The sequence below is a fragment of the Loxodonta africana genome, chromosome 9 (genome assembly GCF_030014295.1).
Source record: "Loxodonta africana isolate mLoxAfr1 chromosome 9, mLoxAfr1.hap2, whole genome shotgun sequence".
Taxonomy (NCBI): Eukaryota; Metazoa; Chordata; class Mammalia; order Proboscidea; family Elephantidae; genus Loxodonta; species Loxodonta africana.
Genome location: NC_087350.1, coordinates 10226718 through 10252574, shown reverse-complemented (window position 1 = coordinate 10252574; position 25857 = coordinate 10226718). Strand labels below are relative to the sequence as shown.

Genomic DNA, 25857 nt, shown 5'->3' with positions numbered 1-25857 from the left:
CACACTCAGGTAAACATAAATCCATGCTCATTTCTATTTCCCCAAGAAGAAATATGAAAAAGAACTCAGCAAAGAAAATATGATGCTGTTGTAACTGGTGGATCCATCACTCATGATGTGTAAACTGATCTCCAGGAAAGTGAAGGCAAAATTCCTTTGCTCACAGATGCCTCAAATGAAGTGCAATTTGTGTCTAAGCACTATCTCTTTGGAGATGAAGCCAGCTACCTGCATTGCTTCTGACGGGAAAGAGAAGCACACGTTCTGAGAAGACAAGGAAGGCACTATGCATAGATGACTTAACTTGTCATGTTTTATCCCTGATAAAGAAGCGGTCAAGAAGACGAGCTTGCAATGACAAACAAGGACGGACTGATAAAACCATGAACAGCAGGGCCTCAACCCACAGGAAAACACCATATGCTTCATTGTACCTCTGAGAACTGTACCTCCAGGACAGACTTTCAGAATTTTTTCCACTATGTTACTATTCAGAAACTATGAAACGCAGGTTAGGGTTAGCTATCGTCATTTATCCAGCCCACCCCTCTCACCATTGTTGTTGTTGTTGCTTATCCTCAAATGGGCTATGACTCATGGTGTGACCTTATGTGTATAAGAACGAAACACTGCCGGTGCTGCACTGTCTTCATGATCACTGGTATCACTGAGGCCATTGTTTCGGCTATTGTGTCAACGCATCTCATTGAGGGTTTCCCTCAGTTTCACTGACCCTCTACCAAACATGATGTCCTTTCCTAGTGATAGGTATTTCCTCATGATGTGTCCAAAAGAAGTGAGCCAAAGTCTCGCCATCCTTGCGTCTAATATTTCTTCTGAGACTGATTTGTCTTATGAGATGGATATTTTGGCAGTTTTTTTATTCAGTATTGTTCACCAACACCACAATTCAAATGCATCAATTTTTCTGTCTTCCTCTTACCATACAAATGAGGAAATAGAGTTCTAGAAAAATTCACTTGCCCGAGTTCACACAACTAAATATACTTAGTGGGAAATTTCTAAACAATCCAATGTGAACCACTGGGCTTTCTGAATAGGTAAAGATTCTCAAAGACTGCTGGAGCTGTTAGGCTCTCAAAGGGCCAATCCAAGCCCTCTCCTACACTTTAAGTGAAAAGGCTCCAGGAGGAAAGAGAACCAAATCATGGGAATTTATGTGCACACACAAGGGCTGGTAACGTAAATATCCAACGGGCGTGAGAGAGTCAGAAGAGACTGGTCAATCCTTACCTATCCGTGATCCAGATCTGAGGCACTGGGCTCTGCCTGTGTCCTCTGTTTATGTGTTTGTATTTAATGAGGGGGAAGGATGACAGCTCCAACTAGACTGCCTCCTGGCCCCAGCTCTGACCTCAAGCTCCTGGGAGAAGCCCAGAGTTAACACTCCATGGCAGCACACCTATGAGTTCCTCCTGATCAATAGTTCTAAGAGGGTTCTCACCAGAGCTGCTCTTCCTGCCACATATCAGAGCTTTGGAACAGTTTTCATGATTTACTGTAATATTTTCAACTTACAAAAATGCTACAAGTTACAATGAGACATCCCCATCGCTCAATAGTATGCAACACTGAGTCTGCCTTGCACAGCTATTTCACAAGCTTTCTGTCCTACGTAGGCTTCCTCCCATATGAATTTAAAGGATAATCTTTTCACTTGATATGCCAAGTTTGAATATGCTTTGGTGTCTCTGCTTATTTGTAAGTGTGGGTATCTGCTATTTAACATGGAAGGACTCTTAGTGGATGTGTGGATTAAATTGTGTTCCCCCCAAAATTATATATATTGAAGTCCTGGCCCCTGTATCTGTGTATGTACTCCTGTTTGGAAATAAGATTTTCTTTTTTTATATTAATGAAGTCGTAACAGGGAAGGGTAGGTCCTAAATCTAATCACTTCTGAGTTATAAAAAAAAGCAGAATAGACACAGGCACACACAGAGGGGAAATACAGACCAATGTCAGGAGTGTCTAAACGCAAGGAACGCCAAGGATTGTCAAGGGACTCCCAGAGTTATAGACAAGGGAAACCCCTCCCCCAGCTTAGAGTTGATGCTCTGATTTAGGCTTCTAGCCTCCAAAATTGTGGAAAAATGAATTTCTGTTCTTTAAAGTCATCAACTTATGGTATTTATGTACCATATTTATGTCTGGGTAACTAAGACAATGGACATGACTCATATGCTCTTGAGGTAACGCATTCATGTGCCTAGACCCATGTCTGGCACATCACAACTGCTCAAGTCACATGATAGGTTATTATTAGTGTTTCCCTTTGCAATTTCAGTCCACCACACAGCATGACGGCAAATGAATTACTATGCACACTATGAACACTAAAATGGAAGATATTAAGTTGCCAGACTGTAGTTCCTAAATCTGTCGCATATCAGAATTGCTAGGGAAGCTAACAGAAAATATGGACCCTCTCGGGGTGCTGCTATAGCACCTGTTTGAAGAAAGCAGAGATTCCCTGAAAAGACAAGCATTTGGGAATTGGAAGATGCCTTAAGCTACTTTGGTACTGTGGACAGAGTTTATCGGTGACAGTGAAAACAAACAGGAGCCAGTTGGCTGGGTTAAATTAATTTGTAAACTCATATATCTCAAAATATATATTTTTTAAAATACCAATTGCCAAGGATGTTATGACCACCCTATGGAATTTAAGATCACCATTACACATGCTTTTATAACCAATAGATACACAATGTCTCTAGCTGGATGACTAAGCTTCACATACCCAAAACTGGAATCCTGATCTTCCTTTCAAATGTACTCCTTCCTTAAGTATTCTCCATCTTCATGGATAATATTTGCATCCATCCAGGGCTCAGATCAAAATGTTGGAGTCATTTTTGACTCCTTTCTTGCTCTCCACCCACAGCCAATCCACTAGTTCCAGCTCCAACATTTTCCGTCATCTCCTTTGCTAAAACACTGGTCTAAGCCACCACTGTCTAAATTACTACAGCTTTCTGGTCTCCCTGCTTCCAGGAGAGATATAGCATGAGCCATACAGCTAGTATAAATCCTGAATCTGCTACATTCTAGCTATGTGACTTGAAGTAAGCTCACCTTTTGGGCCCCTTCACTGAAGTTTCTCAAACACACCAGATAACCTATGGCCTTAGGGCCTTTGCACTTGCTATTCACTCTACTTGAAACTCTTTCCCAGGTTTCCTTGTGGCTGGCTTCCCTTGCCTCTTTCATGTCTTTAGCTCAAACATAACCTTCAAACTGAGTCCTTTCCTGATCCTTCTATTTAAAATTATAACCTACCTTTCAAAAGTCTGTCCCCTTTCCCTGCCTTACATTGCTCCAAAGCCTCGGCCACCTTCCAACAAACTGTATATTTGGTAAACTGACATTGTCAATGGTCTGGTTCTCTACATAAAAGTGGCCACTTGACAAAGATATTTATGTGTCTCTCTGCTGTATGTATACTAGTGTTTGGCACATAGTTGTCCTAAGCAGACATCTGCTGAATGGATGTTGAATGTTGTTAGAAGCTTTCTTAAAACTCTTCAGTATTCTGCCTTTACTTGCAAGTTTCTTCTTGTCACTTGGAAGGAAATACTTTGCATCCTCCATGTTGCCTCTATGATGAGGAATACCTTTTAGTTTGCACCAAACTTAAACAAGAATTATTAAAGGGAGTACTTTGGTTAGAGAATAGATAACATCAGATGAAAGCCTGAATCTAGGATGCAAGACTGCATCAGCTAGATACCAACCTAGGTAATGAACCACAAGGATTAGTCAAAACTAAAAGATTTACAACAGAGAATCAGAGAGGTTAATCTATAAATGACAAGGACATCAGAATGGTAAAAGAGGGAATAAATGATGTTCAAATGGAGAGGAAGTCAAGGTGATACCAGGTAATAAAAGACTGATTCAAACGTAGGAAGATAAGAGTAAATGTCAAGGAAACCAAAAAGAAAGTTAACAAACCTACTCATCAAAATACAGAGAAAAACCTAAAGTCTCAGTAAACACAAAATCAACAAAACCAAAAGAAATGAAAACAAAATCCACAAACAAAATGAACTCAGCACAGGAGAGTAAAAGGAACAAAGAAAATGTCAGCACCACACACACACACACACACACACACAAACCCTACAAAATGACAGCAATAAACTTATACCAATCAATAATTTCACTGAGTGTAAATGGCCTAAATGCATCCATTAAGAGACAGAGAGTGACAGAATGGATTTAAAGAAAAGGATGCATCAATATGCTGTCTACAAGAGACACACCTTATAAACAAAGGCCTTAATTTATTAAAAATCAAAGGGCGGAAAGAAAATATATCAAGCAAACAGTTTCTAAAAAAGACTAGGAGTGGCAATGCTAATCTGAGATAAAAGAGATTTTGAAACAAAATCCACCATAAAAGACAAAGAAGGGCATTATCTAATGATGAAAGGGACAATCTGCCATGAAGACATAACCATTATAAATATCTATGCACCCAATGACAGGGCTCCAAAACACATAAAACAAATTCCAATACCACCAAAAAGAGAAACTGACAGTTCCACAATAGTAGGAGACTTCAACATAACACTCTTGGTAAAGGACACAACATCTAGAAAGAAATTCAACAAAGATACAGAAAATCTAAAGGCCACAATCAGCCAACTTGACTTCATAGACATATATAGAACACTCCACCCATAACAGCAAAGTACACATTCTTTTCCAACTTACACGGGAATGTTTACCAAAATATATCACATCTTAGGCCACAAACCAACCTTCAGCAAAATCCAAAACACTGAGATAATACAAAGTATCTTCTCTGATCACAAAAACATCAAAGTAGAAATTAACAAGAGGAAGAGCAAGGAAAAACAATGGAAACTGAATACAACCCTGCTTAAAAACCACTGGGTTATAGAAGAAATCAGAGATGGAACAAAAAAATTCCTAGAATCAAGCAAGAATGAAAACATATCGTACCAAAACCTTTAGGACACAGCAAAAGCAGTCCTCAGAGGTCAATTTATAGCAAAAGATGCACACATCAAAAAAGAAAGGGACAAAATCAAAACATTAGTTACACAACTAGAACAAACAGAAAGAGAACAGCAAAAGAATCCCACAGCCATCAAAAGAAAGGAAACAATAAAGATCAGAGCAGAAAGAATCAACAAAACCAAAAGTTGGTTCTTTGAAAGGATCAACGAAACACTGGGCAAATAGACAAGAGAAAAACATGAGAGAATGGAAATAGACCAAAGAAGATGAAATGGGGGACATTACAACAGGCTCAAATGAAATAAAAAGGATCATAACACAGTAGTATGAAAAAATATACCCCAACAAATATAAAAGCCTAGAGGAAATGCACGTATTTCTAGAAACACTCTACCTACCCAAACTAACACAAACTGATGTTGAAAATCTGAACAGATGCATAATAAGAGAAGAGAATGAAAAGGTAATAATAAAAAAAAAACTCTCAACAAAAAAAGTCCTGGTCCAGATGGCTTCACTGGAGAATTCTACCAAACATTCAGAGAAGAGCTTACACCAGTGCTACTCAAACTATTTCAGAACACAGAAAAAAAAGGGATACTTCTGAATTCATTCTATGGAGCCAGCATAAACCAGATACCAAAACCAGGCAAAGACATCACAAAAAAAGAAAATTACAGACCAATATCTTTCCTGAATATAGATGCAAAAATTCTCAACAAAATTCTAGACAATAGAATTCAACATTATATCAAAAAAAATAATACACCATGACCAAGTGGGATTCATACCAGGTAGGCAGGGATGGTTCGACATTAGAATATCAATGTAATCCACCACATAAAAAAAAAAGAATCATACGATCATCTCAATCGATGCAGAAAAGGCACTTGACAAAGTCTAACAACCATTCCTGATAAAGGCTCTCAATAAAATAGGTATAGAAAACAAATTCCTCAATATAGTAAAGGGTATCTATACAAAACAAATAGCCAACATCATTCTTAATGAAGAGAGGCTGAAAATATTCCCCTTGAGAACAGGAACAAGACAAGGATTTCCTTTATCATCACTCCTATTTAACATTGTGCTGGAAGTCCTAGCTACAGCAATAAGGTAAGAAGAAACAAATAAAAGGCATCCAAACTGGTAATGAAGAAGTTAAACTATCCCTATTTGTGGATGATATGATACTATACATAGAACACCCAAAAGGCTCCATGAGAAAACCACTGCAAATGACAGAAAGATTCAGCAGAGTACCACGATTCAAGATAAGCATACAAAAATCAGTTGGATTCCTACACATCAATAAAGAGAACGATGAAAAGGAAATCAGGAAAACAATACCATTTATTACAGTCACCCCCCCCACCGCAAAAAAAACTTAGGAATAAATCTAACCAAGGGTATACAAGCTACAGTGAAAAAAAAAAAAGAGTGAAGGCACTGAAAAAAACAAAGCTGCAGGAATTGACAGAATACCAATTGAGATGTTTCAACAAACGAATGCAACACTTGAAGTACTCACTAGTCTGTGCCAAGAAATTTGGAAAACAGCTACCTGGCCAGCCAACTGAAAGAGATCCATATTTGTGCCCACTCCAAAGAAAGCTAACCCCAACAAATGTGGAAATAATCGAACAACTCATTAACATCACACACAAGTAAAATTTTCCCGAAGATAATTCAAAAGCAGCTGCAGCAGCATATTGATAGGGAACTGCCAGAAATTCACCCTGGATTCTGAAGAGGATGTGGAATGAGGGATATCATTACTGATGTCAGATGGATCCTGGCTGAAAGCAGAGACTACCTGAAAGATGTTTACCTCTGTTTCATTGACTATGCAAAGGCATTCAGCTGTGTGGATCATAACAAATTGTGGATAACTGTGAAGAATGGGAATTCCAGAACACTTAACTGTACTCATGAGGAACCTGTCCATACATCAAGAGGCAGTTGTTCAAACAGAACAAGGGGATAATGTGTGGTTTAGAGTCAGGAAGGGTGTGTATCAGGGTTCTATCCTTTCACCATACCTACTCAGTCTGTATACTAAGCAATAATCTGAGAAGCTGTACTATATGAAGAACGAGGCTTCAGGATTGTAGGAAGACATATTAACAACCTGCGTTATGCAGATGACACAACCTTGCTTACTGAAAGTGAAGAGGACTTGAAGCACTTACTGACGAAGATCAAAGGCCACAGCCTTCAGTATGGATTACACCTCAGCATAAAGAGAACAAAAATTCTCTCAGTTGGACCAGTAAGCCACATCATGACAAATGGAGAAAAGATTGAAGTTGTCAAGTATTTCATTTTACTTGGGCCCACAATGAAAACCCATGGAAGCAGAAGTAAAGAAATCAAAACAGGAGGTGGGGCCAAGATGGCAGAGTATTCAGACGTTTCCGGTGATCCCTCTTATAAAAAAGACCCCAAAAAACAAGAGAAACGATTATTTATATGACAAGCTAAGAGGCCTGAAAATCAAAGGTAAAGTTAGAAAATACACTGAGCAGCAGGGGGAGGGAGAGAGAGATGGCTCAGAAGCGGCGAGAAGTTGCTGGGCCTGAATCAGCGGGAACACTAAGGAACCATTCCCTGGAGTAACCGCAGTGGGGCTGGGGGTAGTGTTCCACATGCGCTGTCCTCAGGGAAAGACAGGAGTCGCACAGCCTACTCACACCTCCAAAACCAGAGAAGAACGGTGCTCTCAGCAAAAGCTAAGTACTTGCATTTATTTCACTGCACCCCCAGCCTCCAAGCCGGCTTCAGTGGCTGTTGATTTCCCTGGGCCTGATATAAGTTCTGTTGTGCATCCTGAGCCATTCTCCTAGACTCAGAGAAGGAATAAATTCACAATTGGGGGAAAACATATTCTGCCACCTCCACTAAGCTGGGAAGCTCAGGACAGAAGTGGCTTTGAATACTTTTCATCCCTGCATGGACCTGTGTGGGCCCATTTCAAGAAAATAGGCTCTTGTTGGCAGACTGTAACTGTTTCACCTGTGTGGTGTAGAGGTGGGTGTTTCATGTTTGACACCACATTGCCTATTAAACAGAGTCTGCACCTACCCACACCAGGGGCCTAAGGACTGGTGGCTCCACCCATGTCACCTAGCCATCCTCGACAGTGGTCCAAGGATAACTGGTACCTCTCAGTCCTTCCTCCCAAAAGCACTGGGTGCCCATGTTCCTTCTGCAGAACCGACCCACCTGTGTGCTCTACGGAACAGGGACACACTTTCCTCACAGGCATTCAGGGGGCAGTTGTCAGTCCCCTGCCTTGTTCAGAGCGTGACCCCCTGCTGCAATGAGATACTGATACCTACACCAACCACCCTGCCCCCCTGAGACTACAGGACACAGCCAGTACCACATGCTTGATGACCAACTACCTGGACACCTGAGCTGAATCCATACAAGAAAAGTGAATGGACTCCTAGGCTCAAATACCCACTAACATATCTAGCCATCTGGTGACAGGATGTCAGAGCTTCAAAGGTGAAAATAATCAAGCTAGCTCACTCAAGTAACCCATTTGGGCATATCAAAACAAAACAAAGCAAGAAGCTAGGATACAGTAAGCAAACATAAACTAATACAATAACTTACAGATGGCACGGAGACAACAGTCAATATTAAATCACATAAAGAAGCAGACCATGATTGTTTCAACAAGCTCTGAAAACAAAGAATCCAGGGATCTTCAGGATGAAGGTACCTTCCTGGAATTGCCGGATGCACAGTATAAAAGAATAATACATAGAACTCTTTAAGACATCAGGAAGGAGATCTGGAAATACACAGAACGAGCCAATGAACACAGATAAAGCAGTTAAAGAAATTAAAAAGGTTATTCAAGAACATAATGAAAAATTTAATAAACTGCAAGAATCCATAGAGAGACAGCTTTCAGAAATTCAGAAGATTAACAATAAAATTACAGAATTACACAACTCAGTAGAAAGTCAGCGGAGCAGGACTGAGGAAATGGAAGTCAGAAATAGTGAGATTGAAGACAAAAAACCTGACAACAATATAGTCGAAGAAAAATCAAATAAAAGAATTAAAAAATGAAGAAACCCTAAGATTCGTGTGGGATTCTATCAAGAGAAATAACCTACGAGTGATTGGAGTAGCAGAACAGGGAGGGATAAAAGAAAATACAGAGAGAATTATTGAAGATATGTTGGCAGAAAACCTCTTGTATTCTGAAAGATGAGAAGATATCTATCCAAGATGCTCATTGAACTCCACATAAGGTAGATCTTACCACATAAGGTAGATCTTAAAGTCACCAAGACATATTATAATCAAACTTGCCAAAACCAAAAACAAAGAGAGAATTTTAAGAGCGGCTAGGAATAAATGAAAATCACCTACAAAAGACAGTCAGTAAGAATAAACTCTGACTACTTGACAGAAACTATGCGGGCAAGAAGGCAATGGGATGACTTACATAAAGCATTAAAGGAAAAAAATTGCCAGCCGAGAATCATATATCCAGCAAAACTGTCTCTCAAATATGAAGGTGAAATTAGGACATTTCCAGATAAAGGGAGGTTTAGGGAATTCATGAAAACCAAACCAAAACTACAAGAAATAATAAAGGAGTTTCCCTCGTTAGAAAATCAATAGTATCAGATATCAACCCAAGACTAGAACACAGGAGAGAGCAACCAGATGTCAACCCAGAAAGAGAAACCACAAAATTAAATCAAGACAAAAAAACGCTCAAAACAGGGAAAATGTGATGTCACTATGTAAACAAGATAACATTAAAACAATAGTGAGTAAGAAATGTAGTGATAGGTCTTTCATTCAGAGAGGAAATCAAGGTGATATAAAGAAATAAAGGTGTGGTTAAAACTTAGAAAAATATGGGTAAATATGAAGGTAACCACAAAGGAGACTAACAATCCTACCCATCAAAATAAAATACAAGAGAAAAATAAAAACACAGCAAAAACAAAATCAACAACAGTGAATAAGAGGAAAAGACAATATATAAACTACTCAGCACATAAAATTAAGCAGGAAAAACATACTGTCAACAACACACAAAAAAGACATGTAAATGACAGCACTAAACTCAAAAAAAAAAAAAAACTCATAGCTCTCTATAATTACACGGAATGTAAATGGACTAAATACACCAAGAAAGAGACATAGAGTGGCAGAATGGATTAAAAAAACATGATCGGTCTACATGCTTCCTACAAGAGACACATCTTAGACTTAAAGGCACAAAGAAACTAAAACAAAGGATGGAAAAAATTACATCAAGCAAAAACAATTAAAAAAAACAGCAGGAGTGGCAATGTTAATTTCCGACAAAATAAACTTTAAAGTTAAATCCACCACAAAAGATAACGAAGGACACTATATAATGATTACAGAGACAATATAATAGAAGGATATATCCATATTAAATATTTATGCACCCAATGAAAGAGCTTCAAGATACACAAAACAAACTCTAACAGCATTGAAAAGTGAGACAGACAGCTCCACAAAAATAGTAGGAGACTTAAAAACACCACTTTTGGTGAAGGACAGAACATCCAGAAAGAAGCTCAATAAAGACATGAAAGATCTAAATGTCACAATCAACCAACATGACCTCATAGACATACACAGAACACTCCACCCAACAGCAGCCAAGTATACTTTCCTTTCTGGCACACATAGAACATCCTCTTGAATAAACCACATATTAGGTCATAAAACATGCCTTAACAGAATCCAGAACACTGAAATATTACAAAATATCTTCTCTGATCATAAGGCCATTAAAGTAGAAATCAATAGCAGAAAAAGCAGGGAAAAGAAATCAAACACTTGGGAACTGAACAATATCCTGCTCAAAAATGACTGGGTTATAGAAGACATTAAAGATGGAATAAAGAAATTCACAAAATCCAATGAGAATGAAAACAGTTCTTATCAGAACCTTTGGGACACAGCAGAAGCAGTGCTCAAAGGTTGATTTTTATCAATAAATGCATACATCCAAAAAGAAGGGCAAAAATCACAGAATTATCCCTACGACTTGAACAAATAGAAAGAAAGCAACAAAACAAACCCTCAGGCACCAGAAGAAAGCAAATAATAAAAATTAGAGCAGAATTACATAAAGTAGAGAGCAGAAAAACAACTGAAAGACTTAACAAGACCAAAGCTGATTCCTTGAAAAATTAACAAAATTGATAAACCATTGGCCAAACTGACAAAAGAAAAACAGGAGAGGAAGCAAATATCCAGAAGAAGAAATGAGATGGGTGATATCACAACAAACTCAACTGAAATTAAAAGAATCATATAATATTACTATGAAAAATTATACTCTAACAAATTTGAAAACCTAAAAGAAATGGATGAATTTCTAGAAATACAGTACCTACCTAAACTAACACAAAGAGAGATAGAACTAAATAAACCTATAACAAAAGAAGAAATTGAAAAGGTAATTTAAAACTCCCAAACAAAAAAAAAGCCCTGGCCTGGACGGCTTCACTGAAGAGTTCTACCAAACTCTCAGAGAAGAGTTAACACCACTACTACTAAAGGTATTTCAGAGCATAGAAAAGGATGGAATACTCCCAAACTCATTCTATGAAGCCAGCATATCCGTAATACCAAAACCAGGTAAAGACATGATAAAAAAAGAAAATTACAGACCTATACCCCACATGAACTTAGATGCAAAAATCCTCAACAAAATTCTAGCCAATAGAAATCAAGAATATATCAAAAAAAATAATTCGCCATGACCAAGTGGGATTCATACCAGGTATACAAGGATGGTTCAACATTAGAAAAACAATTAATGTAATCCATCATATAAATAAAACAAAAGACAAGAACCTCATGATCTTATCAATTGATGCATAAAAAGCATACCCATACCTCACACCATGCACAAGAACGAACTCAAAATGGATCAAAGACCTAAATATAAAACCTAAAAAGATAAAGATCATGGAAGTAGGGACAACGTTAGGAGCCCTAATACATGGCATAAACAGTATACGAAACATTATTAACAATGCACAAACACCAGAAGACAAAATAGATAACTGGGAGCTCCTAAAAATCAAACACCTATGCTCATCCAAAAACTTCACCAAGAGAGTAAAATGATTAACTACAGAATGGGAAGAAGTTTTTACCTGTGATATTTCTTCCGATAAGCGTCTGATCTCTAAAATCTACATGACACTGCAAAAACTCAACAACAAAAAGACAATCAACCGAACTAAAAAGTGGGCAAAGCTATGAACAGGCACTTCACTAAAGAAGGCATTCAGGTAGCTAACAGATTCATGAGGAAATGCTTACAATCATTAGCCATTTGAGAAATGGAAATCAAAAGCACAATGAGATTCCATCTCACTCCAACAAGGCTGACGTTAAAATCCAAAAAACACAAAATAATAAATGTTGGAGAGGTTGTAGAGAGCCTTAAAAGCTTACACACTATTGGTGGGAACTTAATGGTACAACCGCTTTGGAAATCCATTTTATGCTTCCTTAAAAAGCTAGAAATAACTGAAACTAATAGAAGAGTTTGGCAGAGTCTCAGGTTATAAAATAAACATACAAAAATCACTTGGATTCCTCTACATCAACAAAAAGAACACCGAAGAGGAAATAACCAAATCAATACCATTCACAGTAGCCCCCAAGAAGAGAAAATACTTAGGAATAAATCTTACCAAGGATGTAAAAGACCTATACAAAGAAAACTACAAAGCTCTACTACAAGAAATTCAAAAGGACATACTTAAGGGGAAAAACATACCTTGCTCATGGATAGGAAGACTTAACATAGTAAAAATGTCTATTCTACCAAAAGCCATCTATACATAAAATGCACTTCCGATCCAAATTCCAATGTCATATTTTAAGGGGATAGAGAAACAAATCACCAATTTCATATGGAAGGGAAAGAAGCCCCGGATAAACAAAGCATTACTGAAAAAGAAGAAGAAAGTGGGAGGCCTCACTCTACCTGATTTCAGAAGCTATTATACAGCCACAGTAGTCAAAACAGCCTGGCACTGGTACAACTACAGGCACATAGACCAATGGAACAGAATTGAGAACCCAGATATAAATCCATCCATGTATGAGCAGCTGATATTTGACAAAGGACCAGTGTCATTTAATTGGGGAAAAGATAGTCTTTTTAACAAATGGTGCTGGCATAACTGGATATCCATTTGCAAAAAAATGAAACAGGACCCATACCTCACACCATGCACAAAAACTAACTCCAAGTGGATCAAAGACCTAAACATAAAGACTAAAACGATAAAGATCATGGAAGAAAAAATAGGGACAACCCTAGGAGCCCTAATACAAGGCATAAACAGAATATAAAACATTACCAAAAATGATGAAGAGACACCCGATAACTGGGAGCTCCTAAAAATCAAACACCTATGCTCATCTAAACACTTCACCAAAAGAGTGAAAAGACCACCTACAGACTGGGAAAGAATTTTCAGCTATGACATATCTGACCAGCGCCTGATCTCTAAAATCTATATGATTCTGTCAAAACTCAACCACAAAAAGACAAACAAGCCAATCACGAAGTGGGCAAAGGATATGAACACACATTTCACTAAAGAAGATATTCAGGCAGCCAACAGATACATGAGAAAATGCTCTCAATCATTAGCCATTAGAGAAATGCAAATTAAAACTACAATGAGATTCCATCTCACTCCAACAAGGCTGGCATGAATCCAAAAAACACAAAATAATAAATGTTGGAGAGGCTGCGGAGAGATTGGAACTCATACACTGCTGGTGGGAATGTAAAATGGTACAACCACTTTGGAAATCTATCTGGCGTTATCTTAAACAGTTAGAAATAGAACTACCATACAACCCAGAAATCCCACTCCTCGGAATATACCCTAGAGAAACAAGAGCCTTCACACAAACAGATATACGCACACCCATGTTTATTGCAGCTCTGTTTACAATAGCAAAAAGCTGGAAGCAACGAAGGTGGCCATCAACAGATGAATGGGTAAATAAATTGTGGTATATTCACACAATGGAATATTACGCATCGATAAAGAACAGTGACGAATCTGTGAAACATTTCATAACATGGAGGAACCTGGAAGGCATTATGCTGAGCGAAATTAGTCAGAGGCACAAGGACAAATATTGTATAAGACCACTATTATAAGATCTTGAAAAATAGTAAAAACTGAGAAGAACACATACTTTTGTGGTTACAAGGCGGGAGGGAGGGAGGGAGGGAGAGGGTTTTTTATTGATTAATCAGTAGATAAGAACTGCTTTAGGTGAAGGGAAGGACAACACTCAATACATGGAAGGGCAGCTCAATTGGATTGGACCAAAAGCAAAGAAGTTTCCGGGATAAAATGAATGCTTCAAAGGTCAGCGGAGCAAGGGCGGGGGTCTGGGGACCATGGTTTGAGGGGACTTCTAAGTCAATTGGGAAAATAATTCTATTATGAAAACATTCTGCATACCACTTTGAAATGCGGCCACCTTCGTTGCTTCCAGCTATTTGCTTTTTGCTATTCTGGGGTCTGAAATGCTAACAAGCGGCCATCTAAGATGCAGCAATGGGTCTCAACCCACCTGGAGCAAAGGAAAATGAAGAACACCAAGGTCACACGACAACTAAGAGTCCAAGAGGCAGAAAGGGCCACTTGAACCAGAGACCTACATCATCCTGAGACCAGAAGAACTAGTTGGTGCCCGGCCACAATCGATGACTGCCCTGACAGGGAGCATAACACAGAACTCCTGAGGGAGCAGGAGATCAGTGGGATGCAGACACCAAATTCTCATAAAAAGACCATACTTAATGGTCTGACTGAGACTAGAGGAATCCCGGCGGCCATGGTCCCCAGATCTTCTGTTGGCACAGGACAGGAACCATCCCCGAAGACAACTCATCAGACATGAAAGGGACTGGTCAGTGGGTGGGAGAGAGATGCTGATGAAGAGTGAGCTAATTATATCAGGTGGACACTTGAGATTGTGTTGGCAACTCTTGTCCGGAGGGGGGATGGGAGGATAGAGAGAGAGGGAAGCTGGCAAAATTGTCACGAAAGGAGAGACTGAAAGGGCTGACTCAATAGGGGGAGAGCAAGTGCGAGTACGGAGTGAGATGTATGTAAACTTACATGTGACAGACTGATTGGATTTGTAAACGGTCACTGGAAGCTTAATAAAAGTTAAAAAAAAAAAAAAAAGCTAGAAATAGAACTACCATACAGTCCAGCAATCCCACTCCTTAGAATACATCCTAGAGAAGCAAGAGCTTTGATACAAACAGATATATGCACACCCATGTTCACTGCAGCACCGTTTATAATAGCAAAAAGATGGAAGCAACCAAGATGGCCATCAACAGATGAATGGATAAATTATGGTATATTCACACACTGGAATACTACACATTAATAAAGAACAATGATGAATCCGTGAAACGTTTCTTAACATGGAGGAATCTGGAAGGCATTATGCTGAGTGAAATTAGTCAGCTGCAAAGGGATAAATACTGTATGAGAACACTATTATAAGAACTCAAGAAATGTTTAAACAGAGAAGAAGATATTCTTTGCTGGTTAAAAGAGTGGCGAGGAATGGAGAGGGGTATTCACTAATTAGATAGTACACAAGAACTAGTTTAGGTGAAGAGAAAGACAACACACAATGCAGGAGAGGTCAGCACAACCGAACTACGCCAAAAGCAAAGAAGTTTCATGCATAAACCGAACACTTTGAAGGCCAGCGTAGCAGGGGCCAGGGTTTGGGGACCATGGTTTCAGGGGACATCTAGGTCAATTGGCATAATAAAATCTATTAACAAAACATTCTGCATCCTACTTTGGAGAGTGGCATCTGGGGTCTTAAATGCTAGCAAGCCGCCATCTAAGATGCATCGATTGGTCTCAACCCACCTGGAGCAAAGGGGAATGAAGAACATCAAAAATACAAGATAATTATGAGCCCAAAAGACCACATAAACCAGAGACTACATCAGCCTGAGACTGGAAGAGCTAGGTGGTGCCTGGCTAAAACCAATGATTCCCCTTACAGGGAAGACAAGAGAATCCCTGAAGGAGTAGGAGAGCAGTGGGATGTAGACCTCAAATTCTTGTAAAAAGGCCAGACTTAAAGGTCTGACAGAGACTAGAAGGACCCCGGAGGTCATGGCCCCCAGACCTTCTGTTAGCCCAAGACAGTAACCATTCCCAAAGCCAACTTTCCAGACAGGGATTGGACTGTATCATAAGATAGAAAATGATACTGGTGAGGAGTGAGCTTCTTGGATCAAACAGACACATGAGAATACGTGGGCAGGTCCTGCCTGGAAGGGAGATGAGAAGGCAGAAGGGGACAGAGGCTAGCTGAATGGACACAGGGAATACAGGGTAGAGAGAAGGAGTGTGCTATCTCATTAGGGTGAGAGCAACCAGGAGTACCTAGCAAGCTGTATATAAATTTTTTGTATGAGAGACTGGCCTGATTTGTAAACTTTCACTTAAAGCACAATAAAATTAAAAAAAAAAAAAAAAAAAAAAGACTCATTGCATTTGGCAAATCCACTCCAAAAGATCTCTTTAAAGTGTTGAAAAGCAAAGATGTCACCTTGAAGACTAAGGTGCATCTGACCCAAGCCATGGTGTTTTCAATCGCCTCCTATGCATGTGAAAGTTGGAGGATGAATAAAGAAGACCAAAGAAGAATTGTTGCCTTTAAATTGTGGTCTTGTAGAACAATATTGAATATACCATGGACTGTCCAAAAATGAACACATGTGTCTTGGAAGAAGTACAACAAGAATGCTCCTTAGAAGCAAGAACAGCGAAACTACATCTCACACGCTTTGGACATGTTGTCAGGAGGGATCAGTCCCTGGAAAAGGACGTCATGCTTGGTAAAGTAGAAGGTCAGCAAAAAAGAGGAAGATCCTCAACAAGATGGATTGACACAGTGGCTGTAACAATGGGCATAATCATAACAATGATTTTGAGAACCGTGCAGGACTGGGTAGTGTTTCCTTCTGTTGTACATAGGGTTGCTATGACTAGGAACTGACTTGATGGTACTCAACAACAACAACCACTGATAAAAGGGAGATGTATTGTTGGGATACCAGTGCCTTGGTATCACCTGACTCATAATGAAAGCAAAACTATATAGAAATCAACTGACTTGAAGGGCTGCTATTACCATGGGAGGCAAGAACTTGTAGCAAGGTCTCCTTGGCTATTCCCTCATACATTTTACTGATCATGCATCTTTCAGTAAAGGTTAAACCAGTGTCATTATCCCTAACAACAGCAACAGGGGTATACAAGACCAATAAAAAGAAAACCACAAAATGCTACTGTAAGAAACCAAGAGAGATCTACATAAATGGAAACACATACCATGCTCATATCACGAGGAACCTTTACATAGATGAAAAGGCAGTTCTTCGTACAGAACAAGGGGATACTCATTGGCTTAAAGTCAGGAAAGGTGTGTGTCAGGGTTGTCTTCTTTCACCAAGCTATTTAATCTGTATGCTGAACAAATAATACAAGAAGCTGGACTTTATGAAGAAGAACGGGGCATCAGGATTGGAGGAAGACTCATTAACAACCTGTGTTATGCAGATGACACAACCTTACTTGCTGAAAGTGAAGAGGACTTGAAGCACTTACTGATGAAGATCAAAGACCACAGCCTTCAGTATGGACTGCACCTCAACATAAAGAAAACAAAATTTCTTCTAGCTGGACCAATAAGCAACATCATGATACACCGAGAAAAGATTGAAGCTGTCAAGGATTTCATTTTACTTGGATCCACAATCAACAGCCATGGAACCAGCAGTCAAGAAATCAAAAGACACATTGCATTGGGTAAGTCTGCTGTAAAGGACCTCTTCAAAGTGTTGAAGAACAAAGATGTCACCTTGAAGACTAAGTTGCACCTGACCCCACCCATGGTATTTTCAATCACATCATATGCATGTGAAAGCTGGACAATGCATAAGGAAGACCAAAGAAGAGTTGATGCCTTTGAATTGCGGTGTTAGCGAAGAATATTGAATATACCACGAACTGCCAAAAGAACGAGCAAGTCTGTCTTGGGAGAAGTGCGGCCAGAATGCTCCTTAGAGGCAAGGATGGCAAGACTGCGTCTTACATACTTTGGACATGTTGTCAGGAGGGATCAGTCCCTAGAGAACGACATCATGCTTGGCAGACTACAGGGTGAGCAGAAAAGAGGAAGACCCTCAATGAGGTGGACTGACAGAGTGGCTGCAACAATGAGCTCAAGCATAACAACAATTTTGAAGATGCCGCAGGACTAGGCAGTGTTTCTTTCTGTTGTCATAGGGTTGCTATGAGTCAGAACCGACTCGACAGCACCTAACAACAACAACAACACCATGCTCAAGGATAGGCAGGCTCCACATTGTGAAAACGTCAATTCTACCCAAAGCAACCTATAAATACAATGCAATACCAATCCAAATAAAACATCATTCTTTAAAGAGATGGAAAACTAATCATTAACTTTATATGGAAAGGAAAAAGTCCCCAAATAAGTAAAGCACTATTGAAGAAGAAGAATAAAGTAGGAGGACTCACACTACCTGGCCTCAGAACCTACTCTACAGTTACAGTAGTCAAAACGGCCTGATACTGGTACAGCGACAGATACGTTAACCAATGAAACAGAATTGAGAACCCAGATGTAAATCCATCCTCCTAGGGTAACCTAATCTTTAACATGTCTCCAAAGTCCATCAAATGGAGAAAAGTCAGTCTTTTTAACAAATAGTACTGGCAAAACTGAATGCTCATCGGCAAAAAAATGAAAACAGAACCCCCACCTCACACCATACACAAAAACTAACTGAAAATGGATTAAAGACCTAAATATAAATCCAAAAACAATAAAGACCATAGAAGAAAATACAGGATCAATGGTAGAGGCTCTAATACACAGCATTAATAGGATATAAACCATAACTAACAACACACAAACTCCAGAAGATAAGCTAGATAACTGAGATCTTCTAAAAGTTAAACACTTATGCCTCAAAAGACTTCACCAAAAGAGTAAAAAGAGAACCCACAGACTGGGATAAATAATTTTTGGCTATGACAAATCTAACAAAGGTCTAATCTCTAAAATCTATGGAAAAATCCAACACTGTACATCAAGAAGACAAACAATCCAATTAAAAAAATGGGTAAAGGAAATGAACAAGAGATTTAAGAAGACATTCAAGCATCTAATAGACACATGGGGAAATGCTCTCCATCACTAGCCATTAGACAAATGCAAATAAAACCAAAATGAGATACTACCTCACTCTGGCACAAATTAAAAAAAAAAGAAAATAACAAATATTGGAGAGGCTGCATGCATGGAGGTTAGAAAGAATTCTTATACACTGCTAGTGGGAATGCAAAATGGTACAATCATTTTAGAAAATGATACGACACTTCCTTACAAAGCTAGAAATAGAAATACCATATGATGAAGCAATCCCACTCCTAGGAATATATCCTAGAGAAATAATAGCTGTCACACAAATATATGCACACTCTTGTTCATTACAGCATTGTTCACAATAGCAAAAAGATGGAAACAACCTAGATGCCCATCAACAGATGAATGGATAAACAAACTATGGTACATACACACAATGGAGTACTACGCAATGATAAAAGAACAATGATGAATCTGCGAAGCATCTCACAACATGGATGAATCTGGAAGGCTTTATGCTGAGTAAAATAAGCCAATGACAAAAGAATAAATATTTTATGAGACCACTACTATAAAAATCCATGAAAAGGTTTACCAGAAAAGAAACAATCTTTGATGGTTACAAGGGAGGGAAACAGTGGGGATGGAAAAATACTAACTAGACAATAGATACGTGGTAACTTTGGTGAAGAGTAAGACAGTACACAAAACTGGGAAGACGGCACAGCTTGACAAAGGCAAGGTCATGGAAGCTCCATAGACACATCCAAACTCCCTGAGGGACAGAATTACTGGGCTGAAGGCTGTAGGGACCATGGTCTCAAGGAACATCTAGCTCAACTGGCATAACATAGTTTATAAAGAAAATGTTCTACATTCTACTTTGATTAGTAGCGTCTGGAGTCTTAAAAGCTTGTGAGTGGCCATTTAAGATACTCCAATGGTCTCACCGCATCTGGAGCAAGAGAGAATGAAGAAACCAAAGACAAGAGGGAAAGATTAGTCCAAAGGTCTAATGGACCACAACTACCACAGCCTCCACCAGACTTAGTCTAGCACAACTAGATGGTGTCTGGTTACCACCACTGACTGCTCTGAACAGGGATCATCACAGAGGGTCCTGGACAGAGCTGGAGAAAAATGTAGAACAAAATTTTAACTCACACACACACACAAAAAGACCAGACTTACTGGCCTGACAGAGACTGGAGAAACCCTGAGAGTATGGCCCCTGGACACACTCTTAGCTCAGTAATGAAGTCACTGCTGAGGTTCACCCTTCAGCCAAAGATTAGACAGGCCCATAAAACAGAATGAGACTAAATGGGCACAGCAGACAAAGGGCAAGGAGGAGAAGGCAGGACGGGACAGAAAAGCTGGTAATAGGGAACCTAAAGTCAAGAAGGGGCGAGTGTTGATATGTTGCGGGGTTGGTAACCAATGTCACAAAACAATATATGTACTAAGTGTTTAATAAGAACCTGGTTTGTTCTGTAAACCTTCATCTAAAGTACAATAATAAAAAAATAATTAATTAATTTAAAAAAATCTTTCAGTTTGCAGCCAAGTGCTTAACTGTTGCACCACCAGGGCTCCTCTACTCTGTTGTAGCAGATGCCAAAATTTACTCTGAAAAGGAGAGGGGCGGTAGGTAACAGCAGTTACAGAAAATAAGAACACAGCAGTCACTGTATCAAGTTAGCATCCCTCTGCATGATTAAGCCACAACCCATCCATCAGTCTGTTGTATTGTGGTGGCTTGCATGTTGCTGTCATGCTGGAAGCTATCCCACTGGTATTTCGAACACCAGCAGGGTCCACCCATGGTGGACAGGTTGCAGCAGAGCTTCCAGACTAGGAAGAAAGGCCTGGGGATCTACTTCCAAAAACTAGCCAATGAAACAACTATGGATTCACAACAGAACAATATCCGACTCCTTTGCTTCGGACATGTCATTGTTGTTGTTAGGTGCCATCCAGTGAGTTCCGAATCATAGCGAGCCTACGCACAACAGAGCAAAACACTGCCCGGTCCTGCGCCATCCTTACAATCGTTGTTATGCTTGAGCTCATTGTTGCAGCCACTGCGTCAATCCACCTCCTTGAGGGTCTTCCTCTTTTCCGCTGACCCTGTGCTCTGCCAAGCATGATGTCCTTTTCCAGGGACTGATCCCTCCTGACAACATGTCCAAAGTATGTAAGATGCAGTCTCGCCATCCTTGCTTCTAAGGAGCATTCTGGTTGTACTTCTTCTAAGATAGATTTGTTCGTTCTTTTGGCACTCCACAGTATATTCAATATTCTTCACCAACACCACAATTCAAAGGCATCAATTCTTCTTCAGACTTCCTTATTCACTGTCCAGGTTTTACATGCCTATGATGCGATTGAAAATACCATGGCTTGGGTCAGGTGCACCTTAGTCTTCAAGGTGACATCTTTGTTCTTCAACACTTTAAAGAGGTCCTTTGCAATGCGTCTTTTGATTTCTTGACTGCTGCTTCCATGGCTGTTGATTGTGGATCCGAGTAAAATGAAATCCTTGGGATGTCGTTAGCAGGGACCAATCACTAGATGATGACATCATGTTTGGTGAAGTAGAGAGCCAACAAGGGCAAAGGATATCCTTTTTGAGATGGATTGGCACAATAGCTGCATTGATGGACTCGAACATGCTAGTGCTCATGAAGTTGACACAGCACCAGGCAATGTTTTTTCTGTTATACATAAGGTCACCATGAGTCAGAGTAAACCTCACATCAGCTAACAACAACAACAGCAAGATCAAACATTAAAACAAAATGCCTTTGAACAAGTTGTTACAAATGGGACTGTCCCCGCCCCCAAAAAATATGCTAAAGTCCTAACCCCTGGTACCTGTGAACATGACCCTGTTTAGAAATGGGATCTCTGAAGATGTTATCAGTTAAGTTACTGTGAGGTCACATTGGAGTAGGCTGCGTTCTAACCCAATCGGTGTGGTGTCCTTATAAGGAGAGACACAGAGGGAAGATGGCCTTGTGGGATGCATCTACCAGAAGGTGGAAGAGACAGGAAAGGATCTTTCTCTAGGAGAGAGCAAGGCCTCATCAAAACCCTCAATTTGGACTTTTAGTCTCTTGATTTGTAAGGCAATAAATTTCTGCATTTTCAAGTTACCTGCTTTGCGGTACTTTGTTATGTTAGTCCTAGGAAACTCATATATTAGTTATACATTCCAAAGGGCTTTACAGACATGCAGAACTAAAGCCCAGTGGTGAAGCCCAGGTTCCATGTTTACCACAAGTTTACTTGTGATGATTAAAACGTGTTTCTTAAATTAGAGCCAGAAACTGCAGACCATTCAGCAATCAGCTCCCAGCTCCTCCCCTTGGCAGCAAACGTCTTTATAAACTTGACCTTGGCCTTACCAAGCTTGCCAACAGTTAATTATCAATGAAACACCTTCAGACACCGAATCCCTCCTAATCAAGAAATATGCCAGCTGTGCTCATTCCTATTTTCTGTGGATCATGAAATTTTGTGGTGTATGTGGCACCCTGATCACAGGATACCCCCCAGACAAAATTATGAAAATCTTTAGTAATGCCAGGACCTTTGGATAATTAAGCATCCAATTGATAAAAGAGAGATGTATTGTTGGGATACCAGTTCCTCGGCATCACCTGACTCATGATAATGAAAGCAAAACGATATAGAAATCGAGTGACTTGAAGGGCTGCTATTACCATGGGAGACGAGAATTTCTAGCAAGATCTCCTTGGCTATTCCCTCACACATTTTACTGATCATGCATCTTTCAGTAAAGGTTAAGCCAGTAACTTTATCCCTAACATCAGAATGTAATATTTTGCTTAGTATCTATGATAAAATGCATGCTCAAAAGCTGGAAACAGCAGTACCCATGTCCAGCGCAACGCCCTTCGAGTTCTCAGGTTTCTGTGCCACACTCACTGATAGTTTTCAGGCTGGAAACCAAAAAAACCAAATGCATTGCCATCAAGTCAATTCCGACTCACAGCGACCCACTGCCCATAGCGTTCCAAGGAGCAGCTGGTGGATTCAAACTGCCAACCTTTTGTTAGCAGCCAAACACTTAACCACTTTGCCACCAGAGTTCCTCAGGCTGGAATATGTGTCTAATCATAATCAAATCATGCGATTACTGCAGAAATAAATGCTCAGAGGCTGTTTTACGCATACAGTGGTAGTAGGTATAAAAACTACATGAGGATGGTTAAGCTACTCACAAACCATCATTATAAATTTACCCATAAACTTATCTGCTTGTGGAAATTACATTCCTATTAGGGTGACAAAACAGCTCTAATAACAGGCAAAACAAATTATAGTAAGTTATAATTTCCTCACTACCATCTACAGTTGATTTTTTTCTGAAAACTTTCTCAGAATTTGCAGAGTCAAATTCCACAGTTTTTGAAGTACTATTACATCTATACCACTAGGGTAACCCAGAAACAAGCTTCCTAAAAGAAGCGTTATTTCCTTTCTGTTGGTTAAATGTCACAGTCCAAATCAAAAACCAAACCTGTTGCCACTGAGTCAATTTTGACTCATAGGAACCCTATAGGACAGAGTAGAACTGCCCCACAGGGTTTCCGAGAAGCAGCTGTTGGAGTCAAACTGCCCACCTTCTCCTTAGCAGCTGAGCTCTTAACCATTGTACCACCAGAGCTCCTCACAGCAACACCTACAGAACTGCCTCATAGGGTTTCCATGGATTCAAACTGCTGAACTTTTGGTTAGCAGCCAAGCTCTTAACCACCGTGCAACAAGTGCTCCAATGATACATTAGCATGGAAAAAAACTTATATTAGTATGGACACACACAGATACACACAGATACCGATAGGTAGAAATAGAACTATATGTTCAGATACATAAAAGAATTTTTATCAACTGTATCAGAACGCTTTACCATTGAGTCAGTTCCAACTCATGTTGACCCCATGTGTTACAGAGTAGAACTGCTCCATAAGGTTTTCTTGGCTGTAATCTTTATGAAAGCAGATCACTAAGCCTTTATTTCATGGCATCACTGGGTGGGTTTGAACTGTCAGCCTTTAGGTTAGTAGTGGAGTGCAAACTACTTGCAGCACCCAAGGACCTAATTATATTAGGGAGATGTCATTCATGCCAGTTGGTGTTTTGGTCTTTTTGAGCTCCTATACTTGTAGGGGTAACCCTGGTGGTATAGTGGTTAAGAGCTTCGTGGCTAACCAAAATGTCGGCTGTTCAAATCCACCAGCCACTCCCTAGAAACTCTATAGTGCAGTTCAACTCTGTCCTATGGGGTCACTATGAGTTGGAATCGACAGCAAGGGCAACAAGGAGCAGATGCATTAACTAAAAAGTTTCAGAGCTGTACAGGACTTGTTTATGATATATATATATATATATATATATATATGTATTTTTTTTATATGTATATATACATACTGCTATTCACCACACACATGTTTATCTCATAATTGGATTTCTAGGAAAAAAGGAAATACTATTTACACACAGTTGCATATGAACACATTACATGAAGTGTGTATGCTTAAGAAATACCATCTTCTAGACAAATTCATGTTATTAAATATTCAAAATATGAATGGGACTTTTTTTAATTAAAAAGACAAATACTCTAAGTCTTTCACATATATTGACATAATCTAAGAAATAAAGTTTAGCCTTTTTCATTTTAGCTGAATAAGCAAAGTTTTATTATTAGTTGTTCCACAAAGTAATTATTTATACTTCCAGTAACTAATGACACTGAGCCCTTACTAAATAACGTGTAACTATCATTTTTAAACTATTTTTGAATATTATGTTTAATACTTCTTAGCAATCACATTACAATCACAATGCACATGTACAGAAAGCTGCCAACCAGGTAAACTCTGCTTTGCCATTATGGTTCTGGGTATAACAAGCATTTGTATGAATCTGACTGTGATATAAAAGCTTATTAAGATACCTGTCATGTCGCAATATACCAGAGATGGTCCCAGTGGGCCACTTCCATCTGAATCAATGTAGTAGAGCCCTGAAGAGTTCCCTCTGTGCTTGTAGGCTTCACACGACTGCTCGTAGAGAGCTGCAAAGAACACCGATTATCAGTGAGGCATTGCAGTGGGATGAATCCCTCGGTGCTTTTAATTATGGGATACTTTAGCGATATGCATTCTACACTATCCCTAGGTATATGTTCTCCAGAGGAGTGTCCTCCCGTTTCAATCAAGTGTCAGCAGGATTTTGAAGCACAGAAGGAAAGACTTCAGGAGGTACCACCGGGAAACCTGTGAACCTAAATCCTAATTGCTCTAATAACATAAGCCTTCATTCAAAAGCATATCCACTGGATTTACTCTAGTCTCATCCTGGTTCTGCCATGTAATGTCTAAATACCTGAAGCACATTACCTTCCCTAAATGATTTGTTACTTACTCAACAGACTGTAAACATTTCTAAAATTGCTCAGTAATCATATCTTTGGTTTACTTAAAACAATTTACAAGTGAAATGCATTTTTCCAAT

General features: G+C 39.4%; 1 protein-coding gene across 3 annotated transcripts in view; it reads right to left on the bottom strand.

The window, feature by feature from the left end:
- LOC100664503 (contactin-associated protein-like 3) overlaps positions 1 to 25857 on the bottom strand; it is a 361706-nt gene that overhangs the window by 78120 nt on the left and 257729 nt on the right. For all 3 annotated transcript variants that reach the window (XM_064291046.1, XM_064291044.1, XM_064291045.1), the window contains one exon: positions 25298 to 25417. In XM_064291046.1, coding sequence (XP_064147116.1) covers positions 25298 to 25417 — 120 coding nt within the window. The remainder of the gene's footprint in view (positions 1 to 25297; positions 25418 to 25857) is intronic.